This window comes from Mastigoproctus giganteus, chromosome 14 (genome assembly GCF_048544385.1).
Source record: "Mastigoproctus giganteus isolate SK-2022 chromosome 14, ASM4854438v1, whole genome shotgun sequence".
Classification (NCBI taxonomy): Eukaryota; Metazoa; Arthropoda; class Arachnida; order Uropygi; family Thelyphonidae; genus Mastigoproctus; species Mastigoproctus giganteus.
The window spans coordinates 70,855,883-70,870,906 of record NC_143588.1 but is presented as its reverse complement, the minus strand read 5'-3'; the positions used below and the strand labels follow the sequence as shown (position 1 = coordinate 70,870,906).

The 15,024-nt window shown below is 39.5% G+C and overlaps 1 protein-coding gene across 1 annotated transcript in view; it reads left to right on the top strand.

The window, feature by feature from the left end:
• The window catches only part of Rfk (Riboflavin kinase), a 47,296-nt gene that overhangs the window by 15,909 nt on the left and 16,363 nt on the right, over positions 1-15,024 (top strand). Inside the window, exon 2 of the mRNA XM_090388405.1 lies at positions 3,527-3,678. Coding sequence (XP_090244531.1) covers positions 3,527-3,678 — 152 coding nt within the window. The remainder of the gene's footprint in view (positions 1-3,526; positions 3,679-15,024) is intronic.

Genomic DNA, 15,024 nt, shown 5'->3' with positions numbered 1-15,024 from the left:
GAAATTGGGTTTGAAGTGATGTAGTTGCAAACCGGACTTTTATAGCATGAATAATATGCATAATGTGTGGCTCTAAGGTGGTAGATCGATTCCTATTGGATACTCGGAAGTTGCATGCTAGGATGCCTATTATATCAAATATTTGCCTTTGACAACACTGTTCACAATGAAATATTCATGGAAAAAAAAAAAATTGTTCTGTTAATTTTGTTGAGCAGTGTACAATTTTGCTTTGAACTTAGTCAGACTAGCTGCTTCTGCCACATTGGAAGGCAACTTATTCCAGTGTTCAACAATAAGCTGTTCATAGTTTGAACTTCATGAAATCCATACTTCTGTTATTCCCTGGGTTTTATGTGCTCCCTGTTTCTTGTTTCATGAGGGAGAACAGACCTTCCACATTCATTTTACTCAATCCATTTTGCACTTTATACACTTCACTCAGATCTCCCCCTAATTGTCCAGCCATCAAACTTTGTAGTTCACACTATCTAAGCCATACCACATGTGTGCATCGCTTTCCATCTATCACTTATCTGTTTTTCTTTTTTTTTAACCTCCAGCTGTACGTTTTTTTAGGTGCTTTCTCCAAACAAGAATATAGTATTTCAAATGTAGTCTAACTATCATCTTATATAGAGGGATAATGATGTCCTTCTCCCTACTAGAAAAGGTACTATAAATAATGGACAGTACACCATGTGCCTTCCTAGATGCCTGTTTACACTGCATAACAGTTTCAGGCGAGACTGAATTGTAACTTCCAGGCCTTTTCCACCTTGAATGTGACTCCAGGATTTCTGTTCCTTGAGTGAATAACCTTAAATTTATAAGTAATAAACTTTAGTCGCCAGTTTTTGGACATTACATGCAATGGATTCAAGTTTTTTTGAAGCATCATGGCCTGGCTCAAACTGTTAACCAATATGCCTACCTTCAGATCATCAGAAAACTTTGACAGCTTTGCTGGATACTATTATTAATATCATTTATGAAAATTGAAAATAGGAAGGGGTTCAATGCTGAACCCTGAGAGACCTCAATTGTTACACTGGTCCACCATGAAGACTGACCATTTATGTCAATCCTCTCTCTGGTCTTTTAGCCAGGCTCAAATCCAGTGTAAAATTGGAGTAGTTGGTAACTCTAACTTCTTCCAGTTTACATAGCAGCCTTCCATGAGTGACGTTATCAAAAGTTTTACTAAAAGCAAGATATGTAATGTCAAGATTGTTATTTGAATTCAACTGTTTTAATGACTATATAATAGTAATTTACAAGAGTGGCGAGGCATAAACTCCTCTTAAAAAGCCTATGCTTAGATCTAGTCAAGATACTATTCTGTTAAAGCTCCCAAATATCATCCTTAACCACAGAAGTCAAACTCACTGGCCTAGTTACCCAACCCTTCTTTTGCTAGCACCATTTTTGTGAATTGGAGAATATATTCACACTTTTCCAGTCAAAGGGGATCTTGGAGTCTAATGATGCTCTCATTAACATTCAAAATGGTTTGATCCACTCGTGTATACAGTCTTCTTAGTAATAACTGACATGTCATCTTCCCTTCTAGCCTTGCCCTCCTTTAATCTCAATAGCATTCTCTAAATAATGCTTCTCCGAAATCATTATCTTACTTATTTACAGCAATATGACTCCTTAATATTCCCTAGAGATTCAAGCTTGCTTTCAGCTGTAAACATCCAGAAGCATCTATTCAACTCATCTGCCATTTCTGCAGGGCTTTCTATGGACCTTCCATTGCAACCCACTAAGAGTCATATTTGATTCTTTTTTGGTATTCACATATGAGAACTTCTCATCCCCATTCTTAGCTCTATTTTCTAGTGCTTTCTCATAATTAACTCTTGTCCCAGTGATTTGGTTACATGTTCTCTTATAATGTTTACTCATATGTATCAGAATCACATGATTGTTTGTAACTTATCTGTCACATACTTGTTTCTTTTGCTCAATTAAACTTAACCTCACCTGTCATCCATTTTGCCCAGTTCAGTTTATGGAACTTGCATACTGGCTTCCTTCAGATAATTTATAAATACATTTGTGGCTTGCACATTCAAGATAAATCCCTTGAATATTTCCAATAGCATATTATCTTTGACCACATAGGTTTCTTTAGATACAATCCACTTTATGGCATTGTGGTCGCCGACCGGGCTAGCCGAGTGGGTAAAGTACCTGCCCGGCAACCCAAAGGTCGCGGGTTCGATTCCCGCCTCGGGCTTGGATCAAAGTACTGCAAAAACCTTGGGAAGTGCAATATGGCCACAGAAGCCGATGCGCCAACAACTACCAAATCAAAAAAAAAAAAAAAAAAAAAAAATGGCATTGTGGTCACTCCCTGCTGGCAAGTTTTTGATACGGTTAGCCACTTTAGTGAGATAAGAACCAGACGTAGGATATTAAACTCTCTTGTAGTCTCTTAGGTAGCAGTCATCTAATTTGTTCCAAAAACTTAACATATAGTGTATTTTTGATCTATATATTATTGTCTAAAAGAGGTAGGTTGAAGTCACCCATCATGAGACAGTCATACTTACTAGCCTATTCAGTCTGCCTAAAGAAATTTTTGTCATACTCCTCTGTAAAATATCCCCACTATCATCTTTTATTATCAAGTCATTTAGTGACTCAACATCTGATTACCTTGATGTGATTCAGGGAAAATTCTTGCCACTTTAAGGTAGTTTTTGATCAGAAGCATTACTTCTCCACTGATACTTCCCTTCCTATCTTTCCTGAACTCTCAGTATTTACAAAAAAGAAATTCTTCATTTTATATCTCAGTAAACACAACTATTATTAGCATTAGTTGACAATCAAAGCTGAAATTGAATTAATTTGTTTACAATATTCCTAGCATTACTGTATAGACAAATTAAGATTTTTACTTTATTGCTTTTGAAAATCCTGACATAATTCAAAGTTTGTTTTCTGTAAGGCTTAAATTGTTGGTGGATTTTGATATCTATAACAGTTTTATAATTATTATATTAATGACTCCCAAGCACAACTTATATCTGTAAGAGTATGCGTTCATGGGTCATTTTGTATGTTGTGCAAGCTGAAAATCCCAGAATAACTTGTGCAGGGAAGGGGGGAAGAGACCCTATTCTCTATGCCTGCGATTGGCTAACTACAGCTTCAACTGAAGAGGACTTGAGAAATTTCTCTGGTCATCATAGGAATTGAACTCTGACCTCTCCGAATAGGTGGCAGGTAGTGAAACCATTATACTGTCATTCAAGACTACTTTTCAGTATTCGGAGTAATTAATGGTTGCACACAAGTGCTTTCACAGAGGGCAAAATTGTAATTTTGTCCCATGCCACTGACCCGAGTTAGTTGTATGCTAACTTCCTTGAACCCATAATGTCTCCACAATGGCTTTAGAGAAAACCCTTGCACCTCCTCTGTTTAATGAATACCATATTTACAAAATAATTTTGTCTACCAACTAAGGCATTTCTTTTTCTCAGGGAATTTATTTTTGCCCTTGCAGCCAATTTTCCTCAAGACATAGTTGATCAGCTTCCTTCAGATATTCCTGGTGGCATTTATTTTGGATGGGCAAGTGTTGATTATGGCCCTGTATACAAGATGGTGATGAGTGTTGGTTGGAATCCTTATTACAAAAATGTTAAAAAATCAATGGTAAGTTGATTCTTTCTTAGTAGTGTTCTGTTTTTTAATCCCCTAACTTAATCAATCATAACTAATTATAATCATGTTACTGGCTTCACTGGAATAAACTTGCAGTAGAACTGATAGTTTGGTTGTTTTAGTATTTCCTCTTTTTTTTAGTTGACAGGTAGTGAAACCATTATACTGTCATTCAAGACTACCTTTCAGCATTCAAGGTAATTAATGGCTAGTAATATCATTTCATACAGAAAGTTATCTCTGTACTACTTATTTAAATGTATTTGTAGCTTATGTAGAATAGTTACATAAAAACTCTTTAATCCAGATTAAAAGTTTACCATCTGAACTTCAGAGTTCTAATCCACAGCTGATTTCACACTGCTGTGCTTTCTTCCTTAGCTACACTGCTATTGCATTATGAAGGTTGGTTATACCCATGGCCTAAGCAAGTTTTTGCTATTTTCTCTTAAGTTCAGCTGCCCTTACAACTATTTGTGGTGAAGTCGTTGTAATGCTAGCATGAATAGTGCAATCATTGAAAATTAATTGATTACAGCTCATATAAATATTAATGTGATAATTATCAAAGCTAGTAAGCAAAAATTCCTTTTGTCTGATATGTGTGGTACGATATCATACAGAAGTCAGTTGACAAAAGAGAAATATAATTGACTTGAATTAACAGTAAGATTCCGTTTTCTTCAACCACAATGCAGTGTGTCAAACACTTCACTTTCATCATTTCTCATGGATGTCAGAATTGCCAGTGTGAATAATCGAAAACACAAGTGAAATAGTCTAAGGTCAATTGATGCAGGTCTATTATAAATACAAGGGTTATCCCAAAAGTAATGCACAAATGCAGTTAATTTAAAATGAATTTATTTTATAAGATAATTTACATTAAAAACTTTCAGTCTCCATCACACCTTATGATGACTGCTTCCCAACATTTGGATAATTTTAAAATGCATTTAACTGTATGCTGTGTCCAGTCACAGCTGCACTGAACACTTCTAAAGATGAAAATCTTTGTTCTGCAACAGTTCTTTGATTTTGAGGAATAGACTGTAATCACAAGGAACCTCATATCAAGATGGTAAGGGGGATGAGATAGTGCTTCCCACTTGTAATTGGTGAAAACAAGCTATACAGACTCTGCTCTATAGTACACATGGAGTACTATAGAGTATTCCGTGTATATTCAATATCTGTGGCTTCCAATATCTATGGCTGCTTCTGACAAACTTTTGGGCAACAAGTGGCACATGATCAGTGACTGGGGTTCAAATCCGTGACTACTGAATACGGTGCTGTTTCTTGTATTCTATCTATCTTGTGAACTCCTCTGACCGTTTGGTCGTCCCGGAGTATAAACAGAAAATTTATTTTTTATTTTATTTGCTTCACTTTTGAATGTTGCCAATTACATTTAGAGGGGCATAGCAAAGATGGATGCTTCCACCAAGCTGATTGTGACTTCAAGTTCAAAGTCCCATGTACATGCCTCATTGAGGCAAAATGTGTTTTTAAGCATCTTTATCGGTGCCTCCGTAGCCAGGTGGGTAGGAGCGGCAGTCCGTAGCACACGCTTCTTGATTAGACCAGGGTTAAGCCCGTGACCACCAAATACGAAGGATGCAGAAAGGTCAGGGAATGACCACCGCATATCCCCGGAGCAATATGGCCTTAGTTGCTAATGCTCCTAAAAACCAAATAACAACAACAGCATCTTTATCTTCTTCTCAGTAACATGTGAGTAACTTGGAAATTTCTTTATGCTCTGCTGACTGTTCATCTGACAGCAAATTGTGGGAGTCATAGGGCTCCCACATTGGGTGACCTTTTGTTTTTATAACACCTCATTTAAATTTGGTGAACAGATGATTTTGGTATTCCAGATTCATTGGCTGTTTCTTAACAGGTTATGTCTTTCTCCAAAATGGTGGTAATAATGACTGTTGATGTGTTGTCCATAGATGTTCTCACTCTACCTGAGCATTGCTTGTCTTCAACACTGGTCTGACCTTGAAACCTTTGAGATGAACTTTTGAGAAACATGAAATCATGCTATGATATACTGTTCATAGTTGGCTCACTGCACACTTTACTGCCAGCAATTTATAAATTTGTGAGCATTTAACTATGTAAGGTTTCAAATTTAAAATCGCCGTCCATTTGTAAAAAAACTCTACATCTTCAAAAAGGCCTCTAAGGTTGGGAGAATAACTTGTATCACAAATTTAAACAAGTACACCAACCATTTAACTATAATAGTTTAATACTGAAAACTATAAAATGTACCAGACGATACAGTACTGTAAAATAATATTTACAAAAACTGATTTACAAAATAAAATGTAGGATGAAATTTTAAAATACAATAAAATATAATAAAAGTTAAAAGCGATAAAACAGTGACTGTAGCTTTCAGGGGCATCCGCCTCCTTTCTCAACAGCAATGATGTTTAGGCAACACATCCTTAAATAACAGGTTCACAGCACACGTGGCTGACCAAGGTGCATGCTCAGTATTTCTTCCATGTGAACCAGAACCGGAAGTGGCTCAGGAGTGTGGAAACGCAAAATGCTCGTCTTTTACAAGAACCACAGCCTCCAGCAGGGGGTGGAGCCGAACACCCCTGTCCCTATTCATACTATTGTTTTCAGACGAGCCAATCCACAAACTCTCCAGCCACTTACGGTCCCAGAACCTATGCACCCGGTCAAGGATGACAGCATTCACTGGGGAGACCTGGTGTTTTTTTTCCCAATAATGCTCAGCAGTGGCGGACTTATTAAACTCTGCGGTCTGTATGTCTCGCATGTGCTCCCCCAGATGGTCTTTTAGTCGCCGTCCTGTCTCCCCCACATAACATTCCCCACGATCCGGGCATTTGATCTCATATACGACCCCACTACTGGAATCCCCAGTAATGGGGTCTTTGACCTGTGACACCACTGTGTGCAACCTCCGGCCCGGAAGCTGCACACAGCGTGCCTGAAAGTCACGAAGCATTCTTGCAATATGATCTGACACACCCGGATAGTAGGGAATATAAACTGTGGTGACTGGAACGGACGGTGTTCCATTATTAGGCTCCACGTCTGTATTATATTTATCAATGACCCTCTGGGGGTAACTGCATTTCATAAGATCCGCCCTAACTTGCTCAATTTCTCTCTCTCTCCTCAGAGGTACTACAATGTGTCCTAACCCTACCCAAAAGTGCCCTGGCAACACTATTTTTATGCTGCGCAGTTTGTGCTGACCTATAATGGGTGTACTGGCTCCTACACATCAGTTTCCTAAAAACTGTAGTACTAAGTCTGGAGCCTTCTCTGTACACCATTACGTCCAGGAATGGGAGGGAACCATTCACTTCTACCTCTGAGGTAAACTGTATAAAAGGAGAGAAATCATTGAGAAAACTAACTACATCTCTTCTCTCCCCTTTTGTACCAAAGTGAACGTGTCATCCACGTATCTCTTCCACTTGCGCATAGGGAACTCCAAACTTGTAAAAACCCTATTCTCTAACTCTTCCATTGCTAGGTTTGCGCCAATAGCGCTGATAGGAGAACCCATAGCTGTGCCATAGCCGTGTCGCAAACCTAGCAGTGGAAGAGTTAGAGAATAGGGTTTTACAAGTTTGGAGTTCCCTATGCGCAAGTGGAAGAGATACGTGGATGACACATTCACTTTGGTACAAAAGGGGAGAGAAGAGGATGTAGTTAGTTTTCTCAATGATTTCTCTCCTTTTATACAGTGTACCTCAGAGGTAGAAGTGAATGGTTCCCTCCCATTCCTGGATGTAATGGTGTACAGAGAAGGCTCCAGACTTAGTACTACAGTTTTTAGGAAACCAATGTGTAGGAGCCAGTACACCCATTATAGGTCAGCACAAACTGCACAGTATAAAAATAGTGTTGCCAGGGCACTTTTGGGTAGGGTTAGAACACATTGTAGTACCTCTGAGGAGAGAGAGAGAGAGAGAGAGAGAGAGAGAGAGAGAGAGAGAGAGAGAGAGAGAGAGAGAATTGGGCAAGTTAGGGCGGATCTTATGAAATGCGGTTACCCCCAGAGGGTCATTGATAAATATAATAGATATGTGGAGCCTAATCATGGAACACCAGGCGTGTCAGATCGCGTATTGCAAGAATTCTTCGTGACTTTCAGGCACGCTGTGTGCAGCTTCCGGGCCGGAGGTTGCACACAGTGGTGTCACAGGTCAAAGACCCCATTACTGGGGATTCCAGTAGTGGGGTCGTATATGAGATCAAATGCCCGGATTGTGGGGAATGTTATGTGGGGGAGCACATGCGAGCCATACAGACCGCAGAGTTTAATAAGTCCGCCATTGCTGAGCATTATAGGGAGAAACAACACCAGGTTTCCCCAGTGAATGCTGTCATCCTTGACTGGGCTCGCATAGGTTCTGGGACTGTAAGTGGCTGAAGAGTTTGTGGATTGGCTCGTCCGAAAACAATAGTATGAATAGGGACAGGGGTGTTCGGCTCCACCCCCTGCTGGAGGCTGTGGTCCTTGCAAAAGACAAGCGTTTTGCGTTCCCATGCTCCCGAGCCACTTCCGGTTCTGGTTCACATGGAAGAAATACTGAGCATGCACCTTGGTCAGCCACGTGTGCTGTGAACCTGTTATTTAAGGATGTGTTGCCTAAACATCATTGTTGTTGAGAAAGGAGGCGGATGCCCCCGAAAGCTACAATCATTGTTTTATCGCTTTTAACTTTTATTATATTTTATTGTATTTTAAAATTTCATCCTACATTTTATTTTGTAAATCAGTTTTAGTAAATATTATTTTACAGTACTGTATTGTCTGGTACATTTTATAGTTTTCAGTATTAAACTATTATAGTTAAATGGTTAGTCTACTTGTTTAAATTTGTGATATAAAACTCTATATAGACAATTTAATGCAAGAATTCTGTTTTATTCTGATAAATGTCAGTCATATGGAGTGAGGAGCATGTACTCTGTGTACATTTCTTTTGAGACAACCCTAATATGTGCTGTTTAACGTGCATGGGGCCTAACTAAGGCCCCATGCAATTTTATAATTCTTTTGTGCTGCTCACTCAGTTTACATCTACCTGGAATTCACAACACTACCCAAGAAAGGTATTTTATTTGATTTCTCATTGAAAATTTCTGTACTTCATTTCAATTAGCAGCATTTCAAGGATGAAATCCTGTTATGTTTAGTAGTTAGAAATTGGCTTTTTCTTTCCTAATGAAATTTTGCTTGAATAACAGCAGAAACCTTTCAGAGAAGGTTGCTATCTTATTCATTCATAATGTAACATTTACTGCCCTTCTGTTTTGCTTCTGAGTGGTGCTATGTTTCTGATTCATTTGACACTCTTGCATCAATGGTTATATAGACTGAAAGGACAGAATTCATGGGATACCTGGTTCCTGGATAACATGACTCTGTCACTCCCCTCAGTAATGGACAAACCAACTGCCTGGCAGGTATACGGTTCACTGCATTCGCATAGACAGTAATTCAATGTCAGTATGGATAAATGTCGCAAGTTAACCAACTTTGAAAGAGGGATGATGGTGCACAATGCATAGGTCACTCTATCGTGGAGGTGGTACAGAAATGCACTATCCCTGTTCAAGAGTGTATTGTAAATACGTCATTTCCAGAATAATATCTCATTTTGAACAGTGCTGTGGGCAGAGAAAGATGGCGGATGAATGTGGCCATCGATGTGTTTCACATTGTTTCGGCCAACTTGAGAGCAACAGCGGCACAAATCACTGCTGACTTCAATGAGGGAGGTGCCAGAAACATCTCCACTAAGAACATCAGGCAATCATTAGCTGCAATAAGTAGGTTATGGGAGCCACTGACCTACCATGTACCATTGCTAACACCACGACACAGGACTCTATGCCTCAACTGAGTGAAAGAACATAGGCACTGGACCTTGGATGATTGGAGACAGATCTCCTGGTCCGATGAGTCCCATTTCGAGCGGACAGGAGGGTTTGTATCTTGCAGAAACCTCACAAACTATTGCACCTTTCATATCAACAAGGAACTATTCAGGCAGGTGAATGGTCAGTAATGGTCTGGGGCATGTTCAACTAGCACACCTTGGGACTGCTGGTACATCTAAACGCATCTCTGAACAATCCAGGTTATGTGTCCATCCTTGCAGACCATCTGTATCCCTTCATGGTCATTGTGCACCCAGAGGGCAGTGGACTCTTCCAGCAGGACAATGCACCTTCCCACAGAGCCGTGGTAACTAGAACATGGTTCGAAGAGCATTCTTCAGATTTTACCACCATGGAATGGCCTTCACATTCATCGGACATGAACCCAGGGATGTTGTGGAAAGGTCCGTTCAAGCTTTGCATCCTCCACTCAGGAATGCAACGGAATTATGGACAGCAGCAGTGGTGAGCTATAGTGGGCTCGCGAAGCTCATTGTTATTTTTTTGAAAATTTCCGAGCCCATTGTTGAGATGATCATTTATTTTACAAATGAAATCTTGAATGCAATTATTGAGTATCCTGAGCCAAAACCAAGGCACGGGCGAGTGGGCCCCATTCCCAGATTTTAATGGCACAATCGATCGGGTATGTATTTTAAAATTCCTCAATTTTTGATTTTATTACAGCCGGAACTCTGTTTAACGAACTTCTTTATAGCAAATTGTTTTGAATTCCCCTTGGTAAATTATATTTAATATAGTTTCTGTTGAACGAAGAAATTTTCTATATAATGAATGAATTAGCATTAGTAGAGGCATACAATGCAAGAAAGCAAGCTTATGCAGCATCAGCCAAAAAAAAACCTCCCATTTCATCCCTCCATTCGTTCCAAATGCCTGTCCAGCTCAGCCTTAAATTTATTTAGGCTATTAGCTTCCACAACAAAAGATGGAAGCCTGTTCCACCAATCAACTACCCGCTGCCTAAAGGCAAATTTCTGCACATCTTTCTACAACTATCTTTCCTCAATTTGAAACTGTGCCCCCTCGGGTTCTTACTCTGAGCAAGATGAAGAATCCCATCAGCATTCAGCTTGCTCAGCCCATTCAAGGCCTTATACACCTCAATCAGATCACCTCGCAGGTGCCTACTCTCCAGGTGCTGCAATTTGCAGAACTTAAGCCTTTCTTGGTAAGAGCACCCCTTTGTTCCCCTCACCAATCTTGTTGCCCTTCTTTGTACACGTTCTAGCAACTCTACATCCTTCCTAAAATGAGGCCTCCAGACCTGTACACAGAACTCTAGGTGTGGCCTGACCATTGCTTTGTATAACAGGATTATCACCTCCCTGTCCCTGCTAGCAAAATTCCTATATATCATTGACAAGACTCCATGACCTGCCCTAACAGTCCATCTGCACTACTCAGCGAACTTCATATTTGGCTGCACAATTACCCCCAGGCCTTTTTCACTTTCCACTTCCCTGAGTGTAGTACCACTTAGTTGGTACGTTTCTCTTCGGTTATTGCTACCCATATGCAGTACAGCTAGGCCTCGCATAACGTGAGTTCGATTAACACGATATTCAGTTAACGCTATTTGAAAAATGATACCACTTTTCACTTTACACATTGCAAATTTCCAGTTAACGCGATTTTTTTTTTATGCGATAGTTGAAAAAGATTTGAATCGCGCGTTAAGCTTACCGCGAGTCGTACGGTCAATGAACAAACGTTTGCCTGCTGCCCGCCTCAATGTGTTCCATCAACCATCGGAAGAAGACGTGTTTGTCTCCTGCTAATAAAGTCAATGCAGACTTGCATTTAAAAATTCAAATTTTTAAATGAGCCAGATGAAAATGTTACCGCGAAGGAAATAACGGTAAAAGAATTAGATGAAAACTTTCATATCGCATAGAACCTCAAACAAAAGGTTTGATGTTGTCTGCGATATTTATTTTGCCAGGGCCCAGAGAAGATTGTTGTTGGCTATCGGAAATTGAGTGATGAAAAGAGAAAGTCAACACTGTTCAAATATTTTCGCAACAATAATTTCTTCATTGTGTATTTTATGTCAGAGGTTCCCAAAGTTTCTCGGTTCACAGCGCCTTTAATGTCTCAGTAATTTTTTCAAGGTGCACCCAGACCAAAAGAAATACCTAACAGTTTCGTTTAGTAGTTAGGTCCAAACAACTTAATAAGAAATGTTGAAACTGTGAACTACCTCGAGCTAGTAGTTCGAGCGGTGTCCGACAGATATCGCTGTGTTTCCCTCGAAAACTTAAAATATTCCGCGGCGCACAGTTTAAGACCCGCTGTTTTATGCAATAAACATTTAATTCCATAATTATTTTCATTATCTTTTACATTATATACAGTTAAAAAGTTATTTAAAAGGTATTTTTAAAATTCTTCATGGACATTCCAGAAGGTCAAGGACCAATTATAATTTTTCCTGTTGGTTATTATATTTGATTAACGCGTTTCCGTTTTGCACGATGCGCTCGCAGGACAAATTAATTGCGTTAATCGAGGCCCGCCTGTACTTTGCATTTGTCAATGTTAAACTTCAGTCACCACTTCTCAGCCCATTTTCTCAACTTATATAGAACCAGTTGGAGTAGCATACTGTCATTACTGTCATTAACAACCCTGCCAACATTTGTATCATCTGCAAACTTGGACATTTAAACCTGATATACCTTCATCAATATCATTGATAAATATACAAAACAACAATGGGCCCAACACTGAACTCTGAGGAACTCCACTAATAACATTTGTCCATGAAGAGCAGTGTCCATTGATTAACACTCTCTGTTGTCTCCCACTCAACCATCCCTTTGTCCATTGTAATAGCTTACCTCTCCAATTTGTACAGCAGTCTTCCATGTCCAACAGTATCAAAAGCTTTCTGAAATCCAAGTATATAATATCAAAGTTATTCCCTGCATCCAGTTCTTTTGTGACCACATCATAGTAACCAATCAAATTATTCAGACAAGACCTCCCTTTGACAAACCCATGCTGTGTCTTAACTATTACTGCAGTCTTGTCTAGATGATCCTGCAATTCTTCTTTAACCAGTGATTCCATTATTTTCCCTGGAACACAAGTTAAACTAACAGGTCTGTAGTTACTTGTGTCACCTTTTGAACCTCCTTTGTGAATTGGTGATACATTTGCACACCTCCAGTCCATTGGGACCTCCCCTGAGTCCAAGGAAGCTCTCATAATTATGGCTAAGGGTTTGCTTACTTCTTTTGTTGCCTCCTTTAATATAACTGGATAGATCCCGTCCACCCCAGGTGCCTTTCTTATGTTTAACTTCAACAATTTCTCCTCCACTTTGCTCTCAGTTATTACAAAATCACTTAGCTCCCTGTTAGCATTTGATAAACTTCTGGCACTCCTCTCATTGTTTATCAGCTACCTGAGCATGATCATCAATAGTCAACCCATCTATGTTAAGTGGTCCAATCTGATTCATCTCTTTCCTTCTAGAGTTTACATAAGTAAAGAACTCCTTGCTATTTTTCTTTGCATCCTTTTCCAAAGATTTCTCATAATGTGCCTTCACCTGCCTAACCTCCTTTGTGACTTAATTACAGACTAGTTTGTACCTGCCATAGGCTTCTGTGTTGCCTGATACTTTATATGCATCCCATACATTCTTCTTCTCTGGCACTAGCCTCATTAATTCATCCGACATCCATTTAGGCCTAAACCTTGAACAGTATTTCTTGGTTGGAATGAAAAGCCTAGTAGCCTCCAAAATTAAGTCCCCGAAGGCTTCCCATTTAGAATTCACTGTTGGCAACATCATCAGTTGATCCCACTGTACAGAATTTAAAACTGTCTGAGACCTCAGTAGTCACCTTTACGAAAGCAAAAGCCCTTCCCTTTAGCCTTGATGGTAGTTACATCTTTAAATAATTCCCACATCAATACATTGTGATCACTGTCGCCCAGTGGTTCCTTTATCTGCAGATTCTTAATGCATGAAGAATCACTACTGATAATCATATCAAGAGTATTACTCCCTCTGGTTGCCTCTCAAACATGTTTCTGTAAAAAACAGTCATCCAATAAATCCACAAAAGTCTTGCTTGTGTGCGAGTGACCAACGCACAAGTTCCAGTCGACAAGTTCCACAAGAAAGTTAAAATCTCCCATTATAAGACATTCTGATTTACTGGCCCGCTCTATTTCTCTGCACAATTGCTCATTATACTCATCAGATTCATTGGGCCTATAACACACACCTACTCTCATTTTTCCTTTCCCAGTGCTTATGTCACACCAAACAGACTCAACACTGCATTGTCCACCAACATCAATTGGATGCATTTCCTTAGATTTTGTGTTTCTTAACTAACAGCATAACCCATCCTCCCTTTCTATCCTTCCTATACACATTGTACTCCCCAAATTCCAACTCAGCACTGCCTATATCTGTGTGACACCACGTCTCTGATATCCCAACAATATCTGCCTTTGATGTCTTGACTAGCACTTTAAGCTCATCAAATTTATTAACTATACTCCTAGCATTGGTGTACATGCAAGTATACATGCACCTGTTCCTGCTCCTAGCCACCCTAACGCAGTCCATGTATTTACTTGTTCCACTATGACCCCCAGCAGTCCTGGAAATCTCCATTACCTTGCTTTCTAGTCTGCTACCCATTCTGATAGAAGCAGTGCAAGAATCACTTTTGCCTCTGCCTGTGGCCACTGTTGACGTTTTAGTCTGTGTATTCCCCCCCCCATATACGAGAGAATTAAGAGAGAGTTCTCACCTCTGGCCTTTAGGTGATTTAGGTAATTAGAAAGTGCGATATGCAGTCGCATATCGAGAAGTCTCTCTAGTCAATATGCTTCCCATAGCCAGTCTGAGGATTAAGAATATTCCCGACATGGATAAAGCCTCTGGTCAACCTGTGTTGTAGTTTCCCTTTACTCAGACAAGAAGTCATATGTTTTTTGGAGAAGTGAGTGAGTGATCCACGCATTCCAGTAAATTTCTCCTGTCTATGTTTGCATGGTCACAGTAGCTGAATATCCATGTGATTCTGACATTTTGCACTGTATTCAAAGAACTAGTGAGAGTAGCAACGTAGAGGGGGAGGGATTGAGGCAACTAAGATATTATATAAACTGTACGAAGGAGAAATGTTGGCAGATTTTGAAACTTTGTCGAGGCTTTCACTGTGTAGAAAATGTTCTAAAATATAATGGCATACAGGCAATAATTAAAAAAAAAAAAAAATTAACACCATTCTCCAAAAAAACTAGTGCGAATTAAGGATGGTTGCTAAAGAACTTGATGTGGAAACTATAAAGATCGGTCATGTGTTCAGGCCACTATGAGCAGCT